Source organism: Aptenodytes patagonicus, chromosome 1 (assembly GCF_965638725.1).
Source record: "Aptenodytes patagonicus chromosome 1, bAptPat1.pri.cur, whole genome shotgun sequence".
Taxonomy (NCBI): Eukaryota; Metazoa; Chordata; class Aves; order Sphenisciformes; family Spheniscidae; genus Aptenodytes; species Aptenodytes patagonicus.
In genome coordinates this window covers 64,007,576-64,034,200 of record NC_134949.1, presented here as the reverse complement: position 1 = coordinate 64,034,200, position 26,625 = coordinate 64,007,576, and the positions used below count along the sequence as shown (strand labels likewise).

Sequence of the window (26,625 nt, the reverse complement as noted above, 5' to 3'; positions counted from 1 at the left end):
AAAGACAGTGCTTCAAAGCTGTTACTTTAATTGAATTTAATCTATCATCCTCTAGAAATGACCTGTTCCACAGGAGCTGAGATACTTGCCTGTATTTCGGAGGACCTGATTCTCTTGTGCGTCCTGCATTGTCGTATAAAATAATCTGAGGTTGTTATGAATAAATAAATATATATTCTTACATGTAAGTAGGGAGGGGCGTATAATATTTTTAGCTTGAAATTTTAGCAGGAGAGTCAGAGGAATAGATATATACACTCTTCATTTAGTCTTGCTTTTATTTTTATTTCCAGCTCAACCCTGTAATTTTGATCTTGAATTAAAAAGAGGTGTTGACCCAAATCTATGATGGAGAGGCCAAGTTTTTAGAGTGGTCAGAAAAACCCAGTTTAATCCCTGAAGTTTAAGCAGCCCCTAAACTGTCCTGTCTCTGTGAAGGCCCTCAGGGACCTGGCAGTGGATCAGGAGTCCATACACCTTCTGGTCATGCCACTATTTCCTGATCTGCCTGGTGTGCAAGGGCTGGGTTTAGGGATCAGCCAGCAGAGAGTAGGCTGCTGCCAGATCTTGTACTGGCAGGAGATTCTCCATAGCTTTCGTAGGGTGCCCTGTACCATCCCCAGTGGTATGGTGGGATGCCCCTTTACTTCCCAGGGCATGAGTGGATGCCATGTTCTCCAACGGTCGCTCCTCTGGCCCTTTTGCTGTGGGACAAACACTGATGTCAGACAGGTTAAACTTTTAGCACCACTTCTTAACAGTGCATCATATTATTTTGATTCTTACTTCTGGACAGAAGTTGTCCTTCAAATGGCCCATAATTTGATTTCTTACCATTTACCAGACAGGGCTCCCCTTTTCTTTGAGGACCCCTAGGAGAAAGCCCCTGCTTTGGAGCTACTATTTACAATATGTGACCATTTCGGAGCCAGGAATGTGCAAACCCTCAACTCTGTAGGTGGTGGCACTTTGGTACCGCATACATAAGAAATGCAGTACAGTGCAAGTGACGACAGTTTTCCATATGAAATGACGTCTTCATAAGGAGCTTGATTGTGCTGTTGTCTCCTGCCGTTGTTCTCCTCTACAGTCCCTCCAGGTTGTTGCTTTATGGGGAGGGTGTGATGAAAGAGTTGTTTTCTGTCCCAGGCAGTGGTTACTTTCTGCCAGTAGCCCAATCCCCTAGGAATGTGGTTAATTCACAGGGAGAGGGAGGAGCAGTGGTTGCTCCTGACTTCATGCCTTGTGCCAAAGCATCTAGTTCTGTATAGCCGTTGTACAGAATGAGGGTGCCAAGCCACTCACTCCTTTTCTGGGTGCAAATGAATGCAGTAATGAAAAGGCAGCTAAATGCATCGGTTCCTCTGGAAAATATCTGGTATTTGCAGGTGTGTAGCATCATTCATTTAACACACACACAGAAAAAAAAAGCCCAGATGGATTGACAAGGTGCTTTTTCTGATGCTGCTGCAGAATCCAGCCCTGACTGGTGATCTAGAAACAGAACTGAATGGCTGACGCGAGCCAATTCAATCCCCACCTCCAAAACCAGGCTCTTCTCTCTCTGAAATTGTCACAGTTGAAGCTATGACTGTGTTTTTGCTTGGCACCCCCTGTGCTCGCCCTGGGTGCTGGCCAGTGGCCTTGCTGACCCCTAGAGCTGTCCCAAATTCTTGTTCCACTGCAGCCTCCCATTTAGTTTCCTTGTGCTATCTCAGCTCCTACTGCTCTCCGTGATCCACGGAGTGGATCTCCAGTCCACACAGGGGTTGGCACTGCATGTTTCTGTCTGTCATTTTCCTAATCCCTTGTTCCAGGGAGGCCTGATACAGCTTTCTAGAGTGTCTGTTTTCCATGCTTGGATCCTACCAGCTACCACATGGGTGGCTTGGGTCTTAAACAGTATTTGGCTCCAGGACAGAACATGCAGAGTAACTTACCTTGTGAAAACAAGGAGATTTTGTTGGAATAATTATTTTAAGCTAGGCAAAGAGTCAACTGCCTGGTGTGATGTGGCTGTTGGAGCTGCAGCTTGTCTTATTCCCGAAGGGATAAAACTATTCTGTTCTGCATAGGATCTCACAACACATTTCTGTCTGTAGTAGTTTAGAGTAGGTCTGTCCTACCTGGTGGACTGTCGGTCTGGGAGCAGGATGAAGCACGCCAAGTGTTTGTTCACATGGCTAGGGTGAAGATGCTTGTAGCTCAGCAGCCACGTGCCCCCTCGTGCCCTGCTGAATGTAGGGGCTCACCTCAAGACTTGTGTGTGTCAAGCTGACTTGTCTGCCCTTAACCTTGTGGCTTTTACAGAGGTGCCATGTGATAGATGGTAGTAAAAAGGGACCTGTCGTGCCTATGCCTGGCCTGTCCATGCTACAGATAGCAGCATGCTCTGTTCTGCATCAGATGCCAGTACAATCTATAGGGACATTTTTCTCCTTTCATGCTTGAGAGCCTGCATCCATACAAGGTGGGAATTAGACAAGAGGAAGCTGGGCTTGTCCAGCTATGTTAAAATACAGAAATAGTTCTAGTATCTTTCAGTAACGCATTAAGTGGCATGATTAATGTCTGTCACATGTAATGCTCTTTCTAGGTCTCTTCCCTTGATGGAATACTCTGTGTGCAGCGTAGTGCTTTGATTTGGGCACTGTTTTGTGTCTTAGTGTCATCAGGATAAAAGATCAAAATTTGGGAGCTGAACACAGATGGAGTTTGTGATAATCTTTAGTTCTTTCAGACGTATGTTTCATAGTTTCACAGTTGGTGGTCACAGATAATTAAGTGGCATTGATTTTATAATCAGTTCATAAACAATGGTACAGACCCCTAGCACTATATGAGGGAAATGTCTCTGAGGAGGCCAAGATGTTATCACCCACTGAACGAGTAATGTTGCTTCCTAAAGCTGAGGTTTTCTTGAAACCCACCTGTCTAAATAGTATCCACTTACGCACTAGTGAGTTAAAGCAATATGAGATAGCCCAGAGTTTACATCAGAAAAAAAAGCTTAAATACTGTCATCCTAATTCTGTAGGTGAAGATGCAAAATTTGCACGTGGACATGTAATTTTTTCCAGTACTTATTTCAAAGTCTGTTTGCACTCTATGGCACCTAAGAGAGTCTATTGCACAATGGGATTGGTTAATATCTTTTATACTTAAAAATGCCATTTTCATAATCTGAAGGAATCTGCTGTTGACGGATCTGAGAAGGAGGTGGACGCTCTTCAGAAGCGGAGAAACTCCTTGGAGAAAAAAAAGTTCCCATCTCCCTTTCTTGGGAAAGAAGTCAACTTTCATTTCTCCAAATGCCAATTTGTTGCCCCCTAAAACAGCGCTGTGTTGTCAGAATACTCCCAAAATGTTTGCTTTCCTTAGATTTAGCTAGCATGGCTGTCTGTCCTACAAGAAGTTGTTTCCATTTCTTTAAATTATGCAATTACTGCTTTGCTTCCCTTAAGGGAGGCCAGCAAAGAAAAGTACTAATTCATTCACCATTAGTAAGAGGTGCTGAATGCTTACGCTAATCCATCTGAGAGACGTTGAGCACACAGTGAAAATACACATTGCAGTGGTCTTCTGTTGCACAATGAATTCCCTCCTATAGAGAGCACTGTTAATTCTCTGTTTTCTTGTAATTTGAGGATATTAAGAAAGGCAACAAAGATGGTTAGCGATCCGGTGGAATTACAAAGAGATTCTATAGGAGAGAATTACACTCAGTTTGGAAAGAAGACAACTTAGAAGAGATTTAGTGGAAATTATGTAGTCTAGTAAAAAAAAAAAAACCAACCCATCATTCCTTTCTCTTTCTTTCTAGTTTCTTGACTTATTATAAATACATGTTTATCACAGGATCAGAAATTGCAGTGAGTCTGTAAGACCTCTTATGGAGCCTTTCATGAACACCCATTGCACAAATTGTATTTCTCTTTGTACATGTCTCCATAATGACATGTTTTCTGTTTTTGATAAAGGTTCCTAGAAGCCTGAATAGGTGTCTTCTGTGACATTTACTATTAAGTAAAATAAGGGCCTAGCAGGTTTAAGTGTTATCTAGACAATAGTCCTAATAAAAATAGTAAGGTTGCAATTATAGCTCTACAGCAGCTATAAACAAGGTCTAAGCTAATGGCAGGCAACTTCCAAACAGATAAAAAGAAATATTTTAGCCAGTGTAATCAGTCTGGAGAATTCATCATTGCAAGAATCAGGGAGTTGAATACAGCAGCTGGAATAATTTGAGGGTCTGGATAATTTTATGACTAATTACATTTGTAGCTATGCATATCATGATAAGAGTAATTGAATCTTAAGCTAACAGTTGGGTGAGGAAGAAACCTCCCTCTATTTAAAGCGTTTTAGAGTTAACCATGTATGTAGGGTTGTTTTCCTCTTGCCTTTCTCTGAAGCCTTAGGCATGTGATATGTCTGAAAGCTCAGAAATAGATTGAGTTTGTTGATATTCCTATCTCATATACTGTCCGTGTTTCTGGCAGAGAAAGAAATGGTTTTGTAAGATACCAAGAAGGAGGACTGAGAAACCTGCAACTTGTCTCTGGCTCTACCATTGACTTCTTCTGTGGCATTTGGCAAATTGCTTGATTTTGTGTACTTGCAACCCCCCACCTGATGGGCACTTACCATCCCAGAGAAGTTGTGGAGATGAAGTTTGTAAAGTGAAATGAGATTGAAAATAGACAAAAAGAAAGCAAGAATCTCATTGCAGTATGCCAAATTAATGTCTGAGGCCATATCTATGTGGGAATGCTTTGGAAAGTTAAGGTGAATCAACTAGAAGTGTGAATGCAGCGTGCACATATGAAAGTGCCATAAATCTTTTTACTAGGGAAGGGTCTCTTTTATTCTGGAAGTGGCTCTGTATCACCTTGAGGGGCTGGTGTAGATGGGCGGGGTAATTTATCCTACACTCCATTTTTTCTAAGTATCCACATCTTATCTCCTGTGCCTCAAAACCCTCCTTGAGGTTCTTGCCCCCACTATTCTGACTGGGAGGCTGTTCTAAAATCTTAGTACTTTGATAGTCAGTAATGTTCATCTAATTTCTAGCAACATGGCCAGTTTATACTCATTTGATCTTATAGTAATGTAGGCCTTTATATTAAATAGACATTTTCCCTCCCTAATGATTACTCCCAGTACATTTATAGACAGCAAGCATGTCTCCTCCCTTCGGTCTGCTAAAATGAACCCTCCTAATTACTGCTTGTAAGACAGGCCTTCTGTTCCCTGAGGATGCTTGTAACCCTTTTCTCCACTCGTTCCATTTTTAATTCATTCCTTTTGAACGTGGCTCATCAGATTTGCATGCAGCATTCCAGAGAATGCGTATCCCAGATATTCTACATTTGTAGTTTCCATCATACTTGTTGTTCATCATTATCCCGTGGTTGATGTGTCCATCCAGGTTTTTCCCTTCTCTGTCATTTTCAAACCATAATCTACTTCTGCAGAAATTCTTGGAGTTAACATAGTCCCTCTAAGGGCATGAAGCTTTGCCTTCAACTAAAGACTCTCCTCTGTTGCCGTTGTTCAGGTTCTTTAGGTCATCCAGTTCTTCTGATATGACAATCTCAATCTCTCTGCCTGTTGAGGAGAGAATCTGTCTTTCAACCCAGAATCATGAACGTACTTCACTGAAGTCTGTCTGCTTTTTGTGCCACAGTCCTCAAAACATTGAACAAGGTTTGTCCCAAGACTGACCCTTGAGAAATCTATGGGTTTCCTCCTTTCATGCCTGTACTTTTTCTTTCAACTCAGTCCATACTCATTTCCCTACAGCTTGCATGTTTACTGTCTCTCAGTTTTTATCCTGATCTTCATCCTTTTGGGTGTGATGACTGTCCGCCTGCCACCAGGCCAAACGCATTACTGAAGTCTGTGTATATCTTCCACTGTTCCCTCACCTAGAAAATGCGTTATCTTCCCAAAGAAAGATAACACACAGTGTATCCCATTTTCCATTCCTCTGACCCTCTTTCCTTTAGGTATTCGCTGTGAAGCAGGGTGCCAGGTTGTTACTAGTGGGCCAGAAGTGGTGCCTGAGGGACTGTTAACTGGCTGCAGCTGCTCTGTCCAGCCATGCCACTTACACAGCGGTGGTGCTTATGACTCCAATGCTAAAAACATATGGTGGGGTTTGTGAGAAAATCTGAGGACTGTGTGCGTTCCATGCACTGGGAAATCTTGCATGCTATTGAGGTCAGGCTCGCAATTGTGTATTTACTTGCTTGGCTTCGCCTCCCTCCCGCCGACTCTTCAGTTACCAGCCTATTGGAATCAGCCATTAACCTGGTTAATGGGGAGAGACAGCAAATACCAGAAAGGATGATGTGCTTTCCTTAATTCCCTCTTGGAAACCTGACTGTTTTAAACTGTAAATGTCTCAAGCAGAGGCTGAAAAGGGTCCAAAACATGTCTTGCTTTTGTAATGCAGGCACACCCAGGCAGAGGAGAATGAGATGAGGCTGTTTTCTCCTTAGGACTTCACTGGGAAGTGATCTTTGGGGGTGAAAGGGTAGTGCCCTGCCAAAACTGCCCAGGTGGCTTTGAGCTGGCTGCGTGCAGGCTTTGGGGTGGTGAATTGGCATGACTGAATCGTATTGTGCCGTCTGATCTTTTTGGGTGATATGATCCATTGAGGTGGTATCTCGATGCCATCTGATCCTTTGGGTGATATAACTCGATCCCAAGAGCCTCTGCCCTCTCTGACCAGGGCAGGTGGCGGACAGCAGAAGGAGAAGAGGGCGATGAACAGCATGGGGTAAGTTGCAGAGCGAAAGGGAGAGCTCATGCAAGAGGGAAAACAACCATCTTTCAGGGAAGGTCCAGTTTCTCCGAACGCTGATACGACAGCTCCTTGTTCCAGACAGCAAGGGCTCATACAACACACAGAAATAAACCTGCCCGCTTAGTTTTTATTAAAGACCTGAAAAGGTAGAAGGAAAAAATGTACAATTTGTTTGGTATTTAGTTCAGGTAATTTTTTTTAATTGTGTAATGAGAACACATTGTCCAAATTTTCATATGCAGATTCAATTAGTGTTCAGTTAATTAGCCTTTACAGATGAGGATTAACTTAATTACATAACACTAACCTCTCTTAATAACTATTAAGGGTAGGAAGGCTGCTTTTAATAAATTTGGAAAGGCTATATGTGTTTTTTAAAATCTGAAATGTCATACACATAAATTAAACCAAATTACACACAGAGGACAGCCATTAAGGGTAACGATTAAAGGAAACAAACTATGTACATGGCTCGGAATCAGGCTGGTTAGAAGTTCATGCTGTTTTCCTCCTCTTGTCTGCTGGCATCCTAGTGTTTCCACTAGGATTATTACTGGAGATGATGTACAGTCTGGGGTCATTCCTTCAAAGTGGGCTGCAGTCTGATAGAAGGTTGCTTTAATTAAATATTAGCTTGTATTAAAAAGAAAAAAAAAAATCAATTTGGGTACTAGGTTATTAGCAGTTGGTTTTTTTTCCAGGTGGTCTAAGGAAAAAAGACGTGTGAAGCCCATTGAATACTAAAAATCTGATCCATAAATGTCATTCATTATGTACCATAAAGAACTGTATAGATTTTTGTCCCTTGATATGAGGTGTGCACTCAAACAATGATGCTTTGGTTATTAATATCATAGTGAAACAGAACAATGTGTCTGACTACAGGGTGGTGAGGGTGGAGCGTATATGGGACTAGTGATGAGATGTGGTGTCTTTGGCTTCTGAGTCACAGGTTTGAATCCAGGCTGTCTTGGTAAGTGACTGACATCAGGTAATGTGTGATGCTTTTCAGAAAGGGTCAGCAAAAGAAGCCTTTTTCCCTTGGCTGTTCTTGCATGGGCAATGTTTCCTACTTGCAATGGATTTTGATGGGCACACCACATCGCTCTCCCCATAGCTCCGTAGCTTTTGTAGCATTCAGTACACTAGGAAACTCAAGGGCTACCCTCATGCGTTCTGGAAGTCACTTTTCTGGAGTCCAAATTTTGAGCTACTGTCAGAAGCATGCATCTGCTGGATCCCAACTATGTGGCCCCCTTCAAACCATTTTATCTAGTGACCCTTAAGGACTATAGCTCAGTTCATAAACCACGTGATTTGTCTTCCAGGTGCAGCAAGCTGAAATGTTAAAAAGCATCCTCCATGCAGCCTGGGTCACTTTAAGCTTGAGTTTAAGCTTAAAGTCACTTAAGTCCCCATTTGCAGCCATGAGATCTGTAGGTACTGAGCAACTAATAAGAATAGGTTGGATATGCCTCATGTTAGACACGCCAAAAATCAAAATGCATGGTACTACTGCCTCTTTCTGAAAACTTTGGCTTAGTGCCTACACCTGTTTTCAGCAAGGAGGGAAGATGACATTGCTGCAGATTTTTCCTTGCTGTGAGGAACTAGCAAGGTGAATATGCAACAAGGAGGAAATTGCTGAAGGATCCGTCCTGCAGTGGCAGAATCTATTGAAAAAAGGAAAGAGGATACTTGAGCCGATGGAGTCCTTTCTGAAGCCCTTTCATGTATGTGCTGCTCAGGCTGAAGTCTCAACATTTGGTATCTCAGGATAGATGGTTGGCAGTGGCCAGACTTGGCTCTGACTGATGCAGACCCAAATCTTGTTCCCTTCCATAGGGGTTGCACCTGTATCTTTGAGAGCAGGATTTGGCCTTGTAAGTGGTTCTACCACAGATGCAGCTGATGATACATGCTCAGAGGAAGGGGAGAATGCAAATTCCCTGTAGGGAGGCAACCGCCAGCCATGTAAACAAAGCAGCCTTCTGGGTGTGCAGCAGTCAGCCCACTTGAGCTGCTGTTTCCATGGTGTACCAGATGCTGTAAAATATGCTTTCTTCAGGGAAAGAAGCTTTTCATACTCCTGCGTTATCTTGTTTGATAATGGGCTGTCATCAGGCTGGTACCTCACTGTAGGGGCCACACACAGCAAGTCCCTCCCTGCCCCAACCCTCTTCTGAGTTGTTGATGACAATTCATATTCTGCAGCTTCCAAACAAAGAAAAGCTACGTGATTTTTCTGACTTGGAAAAGCATTACTGACTATGCTTTTACACTTCATTGTTATGAGTGACTGTTTAATGTGCTACTGTTCCTCCTGATGCACATGGTGTCATCTCGTAATACCGTGCGTTGTTTTGCTTTTCAGTTTCCTTCTGTTTTCTTAAAAAATCAGAGTACATACATTTCCATTTTTCCCTGATTATCCCCTTCCTAACCCCCACATTGCTTCATTATAGCTCCTGTCTTATGGCTGTTTAAGCCACTGGGTACATGTCAGCAGGCACCATTTCTGAGTTCGCTTCCTCTCCTCGTGTTTCCCCACTGGGTGATCCTGAGTCAAAGAGAGGTCTCTACCTCCATTTTCTTGTAAAACAGTTGCTGCTGGTGGGCAGGTGCTTAGTTATCCTGTAGGTACTAAGTACCATTGCAATTATAAACCTGGACAAACCTGCAATAATGTGCCTTGGAGCAGATCAACCTCAGCTGGTGTAAATAAGTTACCAAAAGCACTTAGGAGGCTTGCTGTGCTTCAAAGATGACTCATAGAAGGAGGAGGATGTTTTCAAGGTACCTGTCTACTGGAAGCTGTGTTCAGGGATGATGCTGCAAAACTGGCAGAGCTATGTGGACGTGGCATATCCCCTCACTGTGTGCTGAGACCATTACAGGTTCATTGGCCTTCCTCATGGCTATTGAGAAGAAACACAAGTGCCTTCATACGGCCCCAGCTTCCTCCAGCTGAAGGGCGTGCCTTGGCTTGTAAGGGATGCACGCACATCTTCCCTCTGCCTTGCCCATGCTCTGGCCACCAGAGCCTCGCAGGGCTCTGTGCATGCTGTTTGCTCGTCTTTCTCAGGCAGCCTGACGAGACCTGCTCCCAGGAGCTCACCATGCCTGTGAAGAGGGCCAGGATAGCAGTGGGTCCTGGGGCTGGACGGCAGAGGCAGGCAGTGGTGTGTATGTGTGTGCAGTGGTGCAAGACGTGAGAAAGTGTTCCAGAGCGTAGAGAACAAGCACTTTTTTTTACTCCCGAGGATGCTTTCTCACAATCTCTCCCAGATACTTTTTAGTTCCTTCTCTCCCCCCATCCTGCAGGCTTGTACTTCTCACTTTGGGGAAGAAAAACTATGTGTGGTTAATTTTAAGCCAGTGCAATCATTTAGGAGACCTGGAGGTGGAAAACAAGTTATTGGTTAACAGGCCTGATTGGAAATGTGTTCTGCCTGACCCCTCTACTGTAATGAGCCAGGATCAGCGCTTCCAAGAAGCCGGCTTTCTGGAAGGCTTATTCACTGAATCATTTAAAGCCTAGGCTTCTTGTAAATGTTAATATCCTGCTGGCTCGCTGGAATGCAGCTGGTGGATACAGCAAGTGCAATACCTATGTGCATGCTCGCAATCCAAAGCAACACTTGGCAGGCAAGGTTCAGACTGTAGTTTGGGATGTCCTCACTGAAGGCTCAGACTAGGAGGAAAGTGGACTGGAGGGCAGACCTGATTCGGCATCATCTCACAAGACTGGTAGTCCCTCTGCCCCGTGCAGCCGATACCGTTGTGATACAGCAGTGCTTTGCACCCCACGTTTGACTCTGCCCTGTAACCTCGAGCGGTGCCCTGTGTCACGCTGGTGCCTCAGCGTGGCTGTAAATGTCAGCTGTGTTTACACAGGTTGAAATCACTCTCCCAGGCAAAGTGGTCAGAGTGCATGGATGAGCTGAGCCTGCTTTATGCGGTCTTAGATGACTGCTTGGAGAATAGCGCTGGGGGGAATTTGGCCCCAGGATTTCCCCTTGCATCAGCAGGGGAAGGCAGTAGGCAACCTTTGCAATGCTGAAATCGTAACAATTGCAGGCTGAAATCCTGCTGCTGCTGAAGTATTGCTGTAGCAAAATGCAGGCCAGTGTGAATGCGTATGTACCTTTTCCCCTCCCTTGGTGTCTGCAGATAAAAGCCTTTTTGAGTTAGCTGTATGTATTTGTGGTATCAGAAAGGCTTTTTCCACCTTAGTTTTTGCGTGCTAATGGATGAAGCTTTTCTGTCTACCTTAGTAGCAAAGTATTTTTCAGGTGAGAATATATATTTTTTCAGGCAGTCATCTAAACTACCTCTTTCATAATTTTATCTTTAGTGTGTTTTCTTACACGCCATCCAGTGCTTTAGCTTTTTATAGCTTGAGGAAAACCTAAAGTTCTTGCCTTAACCTAGAGACTTATTGTCCTGTAGAATAAGCATACTGCAAGTCCAGGATTAAAAAAAACCCAACAACTGTATTAAGAATAAAAAGCAATTGAAGGGCTCTATAAGAGGAGGACTGTAGGTGGTTGTAAGTGCTTTGGTAATCTGGGTGATAAGTAGGATAACTACTTTTGATTACCAGGTTTTCTTTTGTTTAGTGAGGTAAAATGTTCCCAAAGCACACACACATTACATGGTCTTGTTTATTTATGTCTGTGGTTAATGTATTCACAATAGTTCATATTGTTCTAGCTAATATTCTGCAGTATGTCATAAAAAAAATAAGAAAGATTCAATATGAGGCATAAGTATTCTATTTTGTTAGTGAATTTTCTCTGAAGAATGAAGACAGATCACAATAGTCTTTCTTGAATTAATATAAATGCAGATGTGTAACAGTCAAATGTGTTTTTTTTCCATAGACAAGTTACAAACACAATGCAGTGATTCTCAAATATCGCAGTTTGGTTAAAACAGATTTTTTTTTTTTACATTTACTTTTGGGGATACATTTTGCACACCTTCTTTCAGATTAATCAATTTGAATTCATTTAGGACACTAACAATTTAGTATAGAGGCAGGTTTATTTATATAAATGGATACCAATTTTCATCAATTATGAAAATGAAACACAGTAAAAGTTCTAAGAGTTTGTTAAAATAAATCTGCTTACTGTTCTGCAGAGTGTCCCAGGTGACTGCCTTGTGCTAAACTCCCAACTTTGCAGGTTTGGGGTTTTTTTTCTAATAATATAACTAAAACCAAAACAAGACAACCTTTCCATGTTCCCTGTATTTCTCTTGTGTGTAGTAAGTCATATACTTATTCTGTTATTAATTTCTCTGTCAGTTTTTCCATCCACACACATATCAGAAAAAAATTATGAGTCAGGACCCCAATCATGAAATTCGTTTAAAAAAAAAAAAATCATGAAATGGTAACATATTTTGGAGTGTAAAACCCTGATGAAAACATGTTTCATGGCTTTCCAGGTCTTTTTTGGGGCTAAGATTTTTTTTTTTTTCAGTCATAATTTCTGGACTCTACTGTCACAGATGGACAATGAGAGAAAGGTGAGGTTATGAGTCAATACCATGGGTCTCCTAGTTGAGGTTCAAAGCTTTGGTGTGAGTGTTAGCAACACTGTATGATAGAGTTTCTGTTAAGTACTGTTCTAAAGTACTTTCTTATTTTTCTTTCATCCAGGGCTTTTGGGAAAACCACACAAAACTCATAACAGAGTATGGACCTGTTTGTGGGTAAGCTTAGCAGTGCCATCAGCTTTCTTCTTTTCTGGCTCTTGCTGTTTGGGTTTGTTGGGCGGGAGAGCAGAAAATGCTAAGATAAGATGTTCATCAAAATGCGGAGTGCGGTATTTCAGTCTGGGGGACAGAGGTGGAGGTTGTTTGATTATGTGCAGAAAGTAACCTTGGCTTATTTTAGTTCAGCATTTGGTGTTGGACTTCATTCTTCTCTTTCTAATTTTAATAATGCACATAAAGTTTAGTCTTTTTCAGAACTGTACAAAGCTACCAGCCTTCAATATTCTCTTTTCATCTGCATATTCTTTATACTTACCGTGAACAGTGGAAATAATAATTTAACGTCTTAAAAAACCTCACCTAGTTTATGAAATAGTATGAATTTCGTTCAGCTGTTGGTATCTATATTTATACAAAATTCCTAAACTTAAAATATGAAGTACAGATTAGAAATGAGGCATTCCTCTCTCTATGGCTCAGCTGTGCTATCTTATTTTATTAGGAGTAAAGAGGGTTTAAGCAGTATATCCCTTCATACAAGTCCTTCCACATTTCTGTGAATGTCATTTCTGTTCCAAGAACTACTTTCCAGTTGTCATCATTTTAAGTGGAAATGCAGTTATTTCATGGTAGCTTCTATTGTTGTGGTCAGTTGGTGTTTCTAGCATAACTATTATTGCTTGATACTTATATACTGAAATATCCACAAAATACAGACAACGTCAAATTTTTTTCCCTGTGTTCTGCAAGGGGTTTAAGACACTTGTAAGAGAGCATATATAAATGTGTGTGTGCATATTTGATCATAAATTATATAAATATGCTTTGTATGCTCTTACAGCAAAAAAGCTCTATCAGAAAGAAGTCAGGCTCAGCCATATGAAGCATTTGATGCTCCAGTCACAGCCGCCTTGTGGCATTTATGCTGAGCCCTAAGGACAAAGTGCTGCAAGAAGTGATGGAAATAATGAATTCCAAGGGTTAGGTACTTGTCTAAGAGGAAATAATACAGTGTCTTGGCTGGCCAGGAATGGAGAAAGATATTCATTAACACTGTGGCAATTTGTATGTTGTGTAACAAATGGAAAATGACTGAGGCTTATTATTTCCGTGACCTTTGGTGTGATGCCCTTAAATGACAATAATGTAAGAACACTGGCATTCATTCCTCAGTGTCTTTCCCTCCTTATTAATATCATGCCTATTTTTTTCTAAGCTGAATTCGAGACAAGTTGCTATTTAGTCGTCTGTCTGCTCACTCGGCCAGGCAGAGGCTATGTCATTGGAGAAAGAGACGTATAATTACAGTGTGTGAGCAGATAGATGGAAAATTTCACTTTTCCAATCTACCCACCGCTGTTAGGGAGTGAAACCTCTGTGAGACTTGCATGAGCTGCAAAGGTGGATGATGGTGGTAGTGGTCAGCCAGGACAGTTCTGCCTCTTTGGGATCCTGTAGGTAGGAGGAGTGAGCAGATTGAGCATAACTATGTCCCATTTATTGCATGCATGAAAAACTCAATTTGTGAGGGATCTAGGAGGCTGGCAGAGAAAAAAATGCTGCTTTTGGTATCTCCCAGGAAAACAAAGCTGGGCTCAAACATTGCTGTGCTTGAGGTAAGCTTTATTTGTAGTTGAAGGAGGACGTTTTAAAACCTGGCTTGCGAGCTGCTGTTCAATAGGTGTGGTATGTGTCAGGGGGTATTTATCATGGTCCTGTCAAATAAAGAAATTCCTTTTCCTTCTCTATACGTCTTCCGTGTGATTCTTTCTGTGGTTCTTTGAAATAGGCAATAAATGGTAGGTGTGTTTATGTGTATGGTCCCAGCAAAGTATTGGATCTGGCAGTTGGAAGAAGATGTGGCATTTTGCTTTTTCCAGATTGAAAACTGCTTTCCAATAAGCATAAAGAGCAATGATCTTTATTTCTACAGTAGTGAAGCGAGTTGAATACAAATCTTTGGAACTGAAGGTTTTTTTTCTTTCTAAGGTCACTTGAATAGTCTGAATGATACCATCACAACTGTTTTCTTTTGTGTGTGAATTGGTTTCCTTGACAACAGGATGTCAAATCAACTTTTCAGCTTTAATCAAGTCAAAACAATATATCCCTTCCCTTCCAAAAGGCCTCAAGTCGTAGAGAATTATTTCAAGTAAGGCTTTTGTAGGTCACAAAAGCATTTTTTTTTTTTCTTCACTCCCGTGTGCAGATCCAAAGGAGAGGTGATGGTATTACTCTTTTATAGAGAGAGACAATGCAAATAGTCGTCAGTTGTGAGTGTGTGCTGTGAAAACTGTCTGTTTTCATACAGAGATGGCCCGAGATGGAGGCCAAGGCAGAAACAAAACAGCTCTGGTTTGGTGCAAAAGCAGAGTTGGAGCATTTCTGTTCAGTGGGGGAATCCAAGCCACTGACATGACTTTTGAAGAGACCCTGCAACAGAGCGGTAGTCTTTGGTTCAGTTATAGTTTGGAATACCTTCTATAAAAATACCTGCTCTAAAATATGTGTGCTGGTTTTCTGTAACAAAAATAAAAAGTGAAAAATATCCTATTTGGAAAGCAATGTACTGATACATGTTAAGGTTTATCTTGAATATTCTCCTTGTTATGGTAAGAGTTTTGCAGGAAAGTAGTCCTGGTTTCTGTGGAAATTAGTGACTTATGTCACTTTTTTTTTAATAAACTTTGATGTTTTGATACTTTATTTTCACGCCCACCATATCCAATTGTTCCATTTCAATTGTAGGTTATTTCTACTGATCGTAAATAGGTGGTAAGAGCAGACAAAGAAGCAAAGAGCTTCTGGGTTGAAGAGGAGAAATAAAGGGGGAGAGTATACTTTATGGAATCAGAAAAACAACCGCTACAACATGAGCAGAGCTGTGAGGCAGTGAGTTAATTTTACTTTATATATACCCTTTGTATGCATTTGACCACTCTACTGCGATTGCATCATTATGACTTTACAGCACTGTAAGCATGTATAGCTTATTTGGAGTTGGAGAATAGTGCCAAAATAAGTAATATATTCTTAGCCCAACAACACACTACCAGTGAAGGAACAGAAAATACAGTACAGCCCCAAGCGGGCAGGTGATTGCCTCTAGGATGAATGAACCTATTCTGCCTTCTACTGTAGCAATGCATTTGGGTGTGGGGAAGAGTGTAAGAGTTCATAACATAGACCTCACTGCGTATAATCAAACAGTAAGATCAGAAGATTAAAATTCAGTGCAATTTATAGGGTGACACTCTTTCTTCATGTCCTTTTGCATCTGAAACACCTTGCACCAGGCCAAACCCTATTCTTACTCTTTCTTCACTTGAACTCAACTTCAACCTGCTGTGAGAAGTCCGAACAAATATGTAGTAGAATAAGTGCTAAAGAGGACAAGAACAAAGTAAGGCAGAGATGAAGAGATGGGTCTAGGAGTAGCAAGAGGATGGAGTTTGGATTAAACCACCTCTAGAAAGCAGACGACAATCGGGGTGTTTGAGCTCAGGGTTGTCAGGCTGTGAACTGGCAAAGGGAGGCCACAAGCTCAAAATCTGCGTTTTCTAATTGGGGGAGGAATTAACGAGAACATTTCTGACAAGATCCAGTTGTAAACCATTCTCAATCCCTAATAAAACTGCCAGCAGCAAACTGCATCTACCCGTGCTGAGCCTCTGCTGGGCTCCAGCATAAGCATACCAGGATCAGCACAGTACCACAGAAAGCATGTCAAGGTGCAGGCATTCCTGAATCATCTTGTGAAAACACAGATGTGAATGGAGCTCCATTTCCATATAAAGAGTATCTTGTTTTGCAGTGGATTACTTCAGAGTGTTTTTAAGTAATACACAGAAAGCAACTTGGAATAGGACAGGCGATTTTTCTTAAGGTGTCTATGGGATTACTCAATGTCTAATCTGTGGGTGGTGTGGGTTTTTTTTTCCTTAAAGACTTCCTAATATTCCTTAAATGATTTCCTAATAAGTCATTATTGGAACCAAGATCAAGCCTGGTCACTTAAATGATTGGGTGGTTTAAAGGATTAGGATAGATCATGGAGCCAGTCACTAACTTGAAATGTGTCCAGGGGTGAGTTGTGATTGTAAGCTATGCTGGCAGCTGACAGCTTTTCAGAAGTCTATGCAGCCAGAGTTGGTTCTGTCTTAACGCTTGACTTCTCTTCTCCCCCCAAAAATGTCGCTGCAGATGGCACTAGTTAGCATTTCTGCAGATGAGTCCATAATCAAACAGTTGTGGACAAGAAACAGGCTTTTCTCGATGCTGCTCCTGGCCTCTGCATCAGGGCTGAAGCACACTAGTTAGTCACTGTAGAGGTTTGTGGCTTTCCCCTTTTGTGGACAGAAGAGGGACACGCGTTTCTGGGATCTGGGCATCTGGAACTTTTCTGAAAGCCTTATCCTTCCTTCTGCCCTCCTCAAACACCTTGGGGCAAACCTAGGGTGGATAGGGGCAGGATCTCCTCCTGCAGGGAACAGCTGACGTCGTCAGCATGCAGTTAATTTACCTGAAGAAACAGTGTCTTTTTTGCCATTTTAACTTCACAAACTTTTTTTTAACCTCTCTGTTATTTTGCTTTATGTGGAAAGAGTAATCCCAGGACAGGTATTCTTACCTTTGTCTCTGAAGGCTCATGTAAAGAAATAATTTAGTTTTATGAAACAATCTTATCCTGTTTGATTTCCTCTTTTGCACTGGGGGTCTAATGGACTTACTACCTCTCCTGTGGTCCTTCCTTTATTTTGATATTTTAAACAATTTACTTTTCATATTTCAGCTACAGAAAATCATACCTGGGCAAGGATAGGAGGGAGGGAAGAAAAACGGGCTTCCTATTTCTGATCTATAGCTCTTCATAATCTCTGTTTCACATTTAACTTGATAAAGATTTTTGGTAGCCTCACTTGTCTGGATTTTTTTGTTTTCTTAAGGAGTGATATACTTTTTTGGCCAGAGTCAAGTCTTTCATATTCCATCAAGATTTATTTTTTTCTCACTGTTACCTCATTTATGTGTTGTGATAAGGTCCTTTGACTCTATAGGATTGTTGATCAGCCCCAGAATTGCTATTGTGAATTAGTTACCTCTTTTTCCTTTAAATACCTGCAAACTGTGGATACAGTACAGCACAGTCCTTAAACATGTGCCTAACTTTGAGTACATGAGTAATCCCATTAAAGTCAATGGTATTACTCAACATGCTTCAAGTTAGGCAGAAGTTTATCTACCTTGCTGAATCAGGGCCATAAAAGAAACAATTGCATTTGTGCCTGAAAAATATTTTTACTGCTGTTGGTACACATAAACACCTAGGTTTATTGTAGCTGAAAGAAGTTAATGGGGAGAAAAATATTTCTTCCCACTCCCCACCCTCTCTTTTGACAGCACTTTGCATGTAGACAATTTTATTGCTCCTCTGTGCAATGTGCTAGCCATTCTCTCTGAAATAGAAAAGATTATCTCAAAAATTGACTGAACAATAGGAGGATCTTAACATTCTTAAATTAAACTTTCAGACCCCTTCTTTCTTTTTTTTTTAATTAATGCTTTCAGAATTTGTTAATAGTAACCTATTTTTTAAAAGTTGTCTTATAAAAAAAAAAAAAAAAAAGAACCGAAACCCACCAGTATTCCTGGCAGAAATGCAGTGTCACGGTACAATGCTACATCTCCATCTGACTCCCCACACTTAACCATAATTAGGTATTGGTTATAGTTAGTTCCAATGGTTAAATCAAGCTGCTGGAACAAGTCCTGTGAGTTAGTTATGGGTATATCATGACCAGTTTCTCTTCTTCTCTCTAGAGCTAATTGGTCTTAAAAACATAGCCTTTTATGGGACTGATGCCTAAAGATTTACCCAAAAGGTGGCATACCACACTGTTCTGAGAATTGGAGTCTAGTGTTATTGTTACAGTTGTAATAGTTTTTGTGGGCTGCCTGATCATTATGGAGTATTTTATGTTCTGCATACGGAGACCTGTGGGATGCAGTTTATAGGCAGAATTTATGGTAAATTAGTTGACTAGTTTAATTCTGGCATGTTTTAAATGTACTTAGGTCTCTGGAACATTGCAAATTGATGCTTAGTGTACTAGTAATGTTGAAGGTATTCATTAATGAGCTCTTCTTAACAATGGACAAATCTTATGTGTGGACTATGACCTCCCATGAGAACTGTGCAACTTGAGCTTGTCTACTCTGTGATGGCTGTTGATTTGTTACTGTAGCCTCTTGCTGTCCAAGTCAGGTCCAGGGACACTTGTGTCCTAGGTATTCACAGACAGACTCAAAGGCCCACCGAAATGTCACAGTCCCTGCTCTCAGCGCGGGCAAAGCCATTTGGATGGAAATGTTTGATGCAAGTGGTAAATTCTTCTGCATGCAAAGCTCTCCATCTCTTCTCTGAGACTCCAGACGTTGCCCTGGGGTGCCTGACCTGCAGGCATGTGCTCACTGCTGCGCTTTTTCCAAGTTTCTTTCCTCCATCCATGACTGCTCCATGACTCTACTGCAGCTGTTCAAGCCAACGTAAGTCAAAGACCTGATGTAATCTTTTACACCTCTGGAAAGAGAGTGTGAAATCCAACCAAATGAGACAGATGACGTTTTATGTGCTCTTGGCAAGGCAGCAAAGGACAGTGCCTGTCACTGGCACCGTGTTCCTGATGCTCATTTCTGTATTCACGGCATGTGCAAACTGCTGTGGTTGTAGCTTCAGCAGATCAGTGTTTGCGTAGAGGGAAATCCCCTGGTTGGTACAGCTCCACTGAGACAGCATTGGCCGGACGCAGAAAGGCTCTGTGAGATTGGCCAGAACTGTGTCAGATCCTGAGATTGACAAGGGAAGCAGAGAGCAGGCCCTTATACCATATCTTAGCATTTGAGGGACCTGATTAAATCTTGGTCTGCTTCTGCATGTGCAGGTGGCAGCTTTGGCTAGGAGGAGGTTTCACCTCCATTTGCTCCCGGGGAGGTGTTTCTTCATTCCCGTTTCCTTGCACGTTGGTAGTGCAGCACTTAGCTGTTAAAGCATAGCCCTTGTGAGCTCCAGGTTAAGATTATTTGAAAACTGAAGTTTCTCTTGAAAACGTGCTCCCTGAGGAGCGTTTTATACCAAATATACAGCATGGGTGATCTTTGATCTGTACTGCCTGCTTCTTAGCTAATTAAATTAAAACCATCATTTTAAAGGGCTTGGGATGGGAGCGCTAAAGAGATTGTCTCTTCTTATCATGTAACGCCGTCATGATCAGCACCTGCATACCAGACTCTGTCATCCTCATTCAAGGCAGGGGGAGGAAATATTCTGAGTGAACCCCACAGTTATAAAAACTAGTTTCCTAGGCTTAATTTTGCCTTGATCTACCCTCTTCACCATCTACCAGAGCCTGCATTTGTTAATCTTCTTAACAGGCTGTAAAGTCCATCTTGTAATTTTTTTCCCCTTTCCGCCATTTGGGAAGAAGCAGGCTGAGGGCTTCTAAGAGACTGAAAAATCTGAGGCATTATTTCAGTGTACCAATACTACTAGAAAGTATGGGAAAACAGCAGTATTGTAGATTTTGCTGTGCATATTAAATGATTTCATTAGAATTTCCTACAGCACCCAGAAGTATTGATGCAAACCTGAAGTGGATACATACAATATGTAATGTTCAGTAGCTATTAATGGTCTCTGGCTTCACCTGCTATGTATCTTGATTATGAACTGGTGTTCCCAGTGCCATGCATGGTAATTTTTAAACGAAGTTCCTGAATCATTTCCCCCTACTCTACACAGAGCAAAGGAAATGCATCATCCCTCCCAATGTGTGTGTGTGTGTGTGTGTCTCCTTCCCTTTCTTGGCAGTCTTTGAAGCAGATCAACTTTAAACTAATGCTGCAACTCAGGAGCTCCTCCTGCCCTCCTCCTTGGTCACCCAACACTTCACAGGAGAGTCAGGTTACTGCCAGTTTACCCATCTTTGTGGCAGCCCAAAGAAATCCAAAAGCAGCTTGTGACTGCTTTCTCATGTGCCATGAGAAGCATCAAGCAAAAGGGATTTCCATTCCCCACATATCCCCCACTGGGGGCTGGAGAAGAAAGATGCAGAGAAGAAGCTGCAAATCAGCAGCCTGTTGCACGTCCCTGTTCTGTGAGCCCCAGCACCGGCTGGAGCATCCATGGCTCTGTCCCCTCCTCATGCCCACCTGCTAGGAGGTCCACGATGCAGATGCTGGTTAGACCCTCTCTCCCCATGCTGGGGAGTCCTTAGACAAGACCTCGTGGGGCCTCTGCCCATTAGGACACCAAAGTGTTGCACAGGAATGGATTGGGGATGTCTTTTATTTAGTTTGTTAGAAATAGTCATATTTTCCTCTTTGAGGATGACCACACTTTGCCAGGTATCTATGGAGGCACTTCCCAGCAATTGCTGCCTATTGTCCTTCGATGGTGCCACCACTTTGTTGACTCTGGGGTTTGTTCTGTATTTTCTTTTTACATTGACAACCTTGTCTTGTGGGCTTTGTATTCATGCTTCTTGCTGTAACACCCACACCCCCACCCCCAATATTTGCTCTGGCTTTGTTTTCTTTCTCTTACTTTTCTCCATCCTCTTCAGCCCTGTGCTATCTTTCCTCCATGCTCTAATTTTTATTCCTCCCTGTTTTTCTTATCCATGTTGAGCTGAAAACAGTAACATGACCTGACAATTTTTACGTCATTCCAAGGTTTTTATGTACTTCCATAAATCTCTTCATTACTTTTTTATTGTTTTGTCATATACAGGGTTTAGTTTTTCCTCTACCTTATTAGTCTGGGGATCAATTTTAGTCTGCTAAGTTTTATTAGTAGTAAGGGGAACAAAATATCTCCTTTTTCTTTGTTGGTTTGGCACCATCTTCAAATTACCCTTTTTCTCTGTTCAACTACCTTTCTTCTTTCCCTGGAGAGTCTGCTTTATGTCAGACCTTCTGCTGGTAGTGAACTGGGTATGATTTCATGCAGCAATAGGCAAAAGTATACCCCACTGCAGAGGAAGAAGTTGTTTTCAGCTGTTATTCTATTTATTTTTTTTCTAGCTTGGGGAGCGTGGAATGAGCTGAGCCACCATTACCCTGGGGATTGTGAATCTTTCTTTCCTTCCATTAAATTTGGTGGCTAAACCTGAAGGCTTGTCTTGAAGGAGGATTTATTTTAGTCATACTGATAAAATTGTACTGGTATAATTAAACAGCTATAGTAATGTCAAAAATTCTCCCATGCACAAACACAGCAGTTCTGGAATGACACCAACTACATCAGGGAAAAAACTGACCGTCTCCCCCAGCAATTATTGTATCTATAGAGGTGTGGTCCCATAGGAGTTTTTTCTAGTCTAACTTTATTAAGATTCAAATCACGTCTTGTCCCAGAATCTCCTCTCTCCCCCATGCAAACGAGCCTGAAAACAGTGGTCTGGACCTTCAAGCTGTTGTTTACTTCAGTGTAGCTCCATTAAAGGCATAGAGCTGTGACTATTTGAGGATCTTGACCCAATGTTTTTAGGTCTCTCTTAACGTTATATAACTTCGATTTTTGGATGATGGTGCCTATTGACTAAAATTAGGCTTTGTACAGCAAATTTTAAGACGTATCCAGACGTCTTAAAGTAGTTTACAGAAAAAGGAGTGAGTTGGGAGCAATGTTCTGACTCTGTAAGGGCTAGCAGTAGACATTTTATCACTCAGCAATAATCCAAGCTTTTCTGTCAATGTTGGAATCTATTTTATTGAAAAAGGATCTTGGCAAGGACACTGGGAATTGCTGCAGAGTCTTTCAAAGTGACATTATGAGAGGATCTTGGTTCTTTGGGACCTTTTATCACATGGAACATCTTATGAAATACTCTGTGTGAAGGGCCAAAGGAAAATGTTATCAAAGCAGCCTAACAATTTTATATGTCCACTGGCTGTCCATTTGGCCCAGTAGGAAATAAGCTATGCATGGGGCAGGAGAAAGAGAAAGTAGGTCTACAAGTGCAGAACAGAGGCAAATGTTAAAATAGGTCAGATGTTAACGTAATGTCACATGGAAAGGCATTAGCCGTTAAATATTAAATTATTTTCTATTAAAATAATTTAAATTCTGATTTTTGAGGCAGTGAAGTGTATTGCAAAATGGGAAGATTAATACTTGAAGTACCTAAACTTATTCTTACTACAGACCCAACTTTTCTCCTGCGTCAGTGGCATCCTATTTGCTTTTGCCCAATAACTAACGCAATTGGATTTTCATCAATAGTGAAGAAAAGAATCAAGTTTGTGAAACTACTGTAATTTTCCTCATGTTCATTTCCTTAGCAAAATATTTAAACAAATTCACAGTTTGTAAGCCTTCAAGTAGACCCTGATACCCCTTTGATACACCACTGTGTTTATACATACTCACAGGACTGCTCTGGGTGTTGCGTTCAGCATGTTTCCCCATCCCATGCCTCTTCTGAGCTTGCCGTTTTGAATATTGGATTTCTGCAGGCAGCTGTTTACATGATTCGCTCCGGCTGGCACCCCCAAAATCCGCAGGCTGTCCCTGCCTGCCGCCTCCTGCCGGAGGAGTCGAAGCAGTGGGTTGCGCGGAGGTCAGAGGACAAGCGGGTGTTGCTGGCAGCGCTAAAACTGCCATGCTGGCAGCGTTGCATATTTAACTGTAAGGTCCCTGCTGGATTAAAAAGGCTGCAGGTGAGGAGAGCATGATCAATAATTACAAATATTAAAAGTGGTGCCTTGTCTTGCTTTCCTACCTTTTTCCTCTTCCTTCTTTGCCTACAGGACACGAAGCATCTGAATCCCCCAGACGATTGCTCATGCATTTACATTTTCATTTGCTTGGTTTATAGCAAGATTGTTCCAGCTTTTGGGAGGGGCAGCTATCAAAGATGTACAGGCACTGCCATTGTGTTTTATTGTTCCAGTCCATTTTTCCCTGTGAATGCAGGTGGGAGTTTTCCAATGGGTTGGTTTTGTGTTTTTGCTTTCTCTTTCTTCTAAGCATTTATAAGCCTTTTATTGTCAGTCTTCAATCATTTTTGATAGATCAATATATTTACTTCAGTGATGGTTCATCCTGCAGTTGTGCTTGTATTTCTTCTTTCTTTGTTTATAGGGGTTATGAATAGATTCAATGGGTTGTATCTCTGCTATACCTCTGTCGTTGCGTGAGGATCAAGTCATTTGATCTTGCCCCGACATCTGTGTATTTAGAAGGAATATGAAGTGTTTACATTGGTCTGCTTTCAAATCTACTTGTTTTCCCTTTTTTCTAGGTAGACTTTGAGCAATTAAAAATGCAATTTTTGGTTCAGAAATGTTCTCCTCAGAAATTCTAAGTACGACTGCTGGTGTTTCATGTACACTCAACTGTTTGGAGGGAAGGGCTGTAGGAAACGGCTCCAGCAGACTCCAGAGATCCAGAGGGTTTGGGGAGTAACACAGCAAAGTGGTGTTGGATGATGACATCTACTTGGATGACTCAGAAATGAAGCAGGTCCACGGGAGTCCTGAGGTATTTAGCCAAGCAGCTGTGACCAAGCCAAAGAGGAGAAATTCTTGAGTCTACATCTCACTCATGTCCCCGGGCAGCCAGATGCGGGCCCGGGACAGCTGTTTAATGCAGCTGTGAAGAGAGCTCAAATGTGTGCAATGCACACGTGGGAATAGGGTGCCAGCGTCAGTGTAATACGCTGCACCCTGGCTGGCTGTCGGAAGAAGGAGGTGGGTGAACAGGACCTGCTGCTCCATGGTGAAAGGGTACGTCCGTGGAAGAGGAGAGGGCTAAATGTACTCTTCCATCCTCAGGGATTTGGGTTGTTTCAGGATACAGTGACATATATGCCATTTGTTATACAATTGCCCCCTTCTTCCCCCCCAAAAAAGGGAGCAGCAAAAGAAGCGTGTTTGTTACAACTGATAATATGTACAATGTGGTAAATGGAAAATAGGTCAACTAGGCAGTGTTCTTACTAATATTACTGTTTGAAACATGATCTGTGACTTATGACTGCGCATTAAATACTGGGAGAAATCCCTGAATGTGCATGGATTTCAGCGATGCTTAATAATTTAAACGAGTGAGCATATTAGCTGTTTGTAGGATATTATCCCCATAGTTGCCTTACTACAGCTGTATACATCCTGTTTTTCAGTACGTCCATTTTTAGGCTGAAATAATTTGCCATGTTATGAAAGTCATGACTCAACTACTTCTCAGCAGCGTGTTGTCCATTTGTAACAGCAGATTTTCCTGGAAGTCATTACTTTGGAGTGCCATTGTCAGCTGTACACATCAGTCCTGCTCCTCTTGTCCTTTGTGGCGCAGCTTTGCCCGTTGTTGTTAGTGAGGATGTTACCGCTGATACACAAGCTATCAGGTTTTTCCATGCTTTTCTTTCTTTTCTATCTCTGTTGAATTGCAGTTTCCTTTATCTTCTGCGTGGTGCACTGAAGGAGGTTAGGAAATTTATCATGGTTATTTTTAATGGGTTTTTAAAGTCCAGCACGACACAGATTGAATTGATTCAGGAAAATCTCCTGGAGCTGCAGCATTTTTTACTATTAAAAAAATTTTTATCACCGCAATTTTTCTGTAAGAAAATACATCTATTTTTTCCTTTTAGTCCTATAACAAAGCCCTGCTTTCTAATGTTTCCACATGGTCAGATATTAGCCATTTCCCTAGATAATTTAGTTTGGTCATGTGTATGGCTAGCATTTTTATTGTAAAGAATTCTGCTAGTGGTTTCATGATAAATGCATAAAGCATTGGGAAATGACTTTTATTGGGCTTAGTGTGCATTTAATAATGCATTAACAAAATTAAATGATTTTGTGTGTATGTGTGTAGATCTTAAGCATGTATAGAAAAAGTACACACTGCCATAGGTATGCAAGGATTTTAAAAAAATGAATCTTTCCTGTGCACATTTTGTATGCTGTAGCATAAAAAAGTACATTCCCAGGAGCTCAGTAGGTGGTTACTATCCTTTTTTTCTTTGTTTCAACATATTTTTTTAAGGCAGATTGGGAAAGAAAAGCGAGTCCCAGTGACTGTCCCCCTCGTGGCCAGTCTGGCAAACCTTTACTTGCCTGAGTAAGGCTGTCCAGTGTTGGCTCGGATCTGTGTCTTTATTGCACACAAACAAGATTAATAGGTTGTCCACTGCTTCCCACTTACAAAACCCTGCTTTCATTTGCTTAAACTTCAGATATCTTCAGACTGGTAGCCATGACCAAGTCAGAGTGCCTTGTTTCTTATTCAACAAAACGGTGTATGCATGTGTAGTTACGCAAAACTCAACTCTGTGGCTTACTCATTTCATCATGTTATGTTTATGATGTAAAAAATCAGTATATTGAGTCCTACCTATTATTGAGGAATTAAAATATTCTAATATTAAGACAGTATTATTTCAGAAATGCATGCATCTGCATTAACATAAACAGAGCAAAGGAATAAAAAGGGATAGTGTGCAATATATTGTAACTCTCTCATTGATTTAAGATCAAAATGCCAGTAAGGAGTAGACTGAAAGAAAATTATGTATATGTTTATTTCAAACACGTGCGAAAATAAAACATTGCATCGTCCACCACTGCTGATCGTATTTACAGCAGGCAGATGAGCTGTCTTGCCTACGAAGAAATCGAAGATAAAGTGCAGAATTAAAACAAACAGAAACAGCCTACTGATTTTGAATGCCTCTGTTCTGAATGCCTCTTTTGAAGATATGTATGAGGACGTGACTTTTCAGCAGATAGAGGTACTCAGTGTTTTCTGAAAGCCTTTTCTTCCCTTCAGGGCTAAAATGGCTAACCAAAACTGGAGATGTGAAAAACTCTGGTCACCCTTGAGTCCTGGCCATGATAAGTATATATGAGATGAAGGTTGCAGAAATGCAGACTTATGGATGGCTTTTCTTTGTACCCTGATGTCAGGTCTTAGGGAGGAAAAATAATACAAACCTCAATTTTATCATGGTCAGAAATGCTTTATGAGAGGCAGAAGGGTTTTGTTTTAGTCATCTTGAAGTGTGTTTGCTTATATGAAG

General features: G+C 41.5%; 1 protein-coding gene across 3 annotated transcripts in view; it reads left to right on the top strand.

Annotated features, from left to right (window-relative positions):
- The window catches only part of TBXAS1 (thromboxane A synthase 1), a 252,781-nt gene that overhangs the window by 81,845 nt on the left and 144,311 nt on the right, over positions 1-26,625 (top strand). For 2 of the 3 annotated variants that reach the window (XM_076339807.1, XM_076339797.1), the window contains exon 4: positions 12,486-12,538. In XM_076339807.1, coding sequence (XP_076195922.1) covers positions 12,486-12,538 — 53 coding nt within the window. Of the gene's footprint in view, positions 1-10,912; positions 10,954-12,485; positions 12,539-26,625 lie in introns of those variants that run through there. The other variant, XM_076339816.1, reaches the window with a different exon arrangement.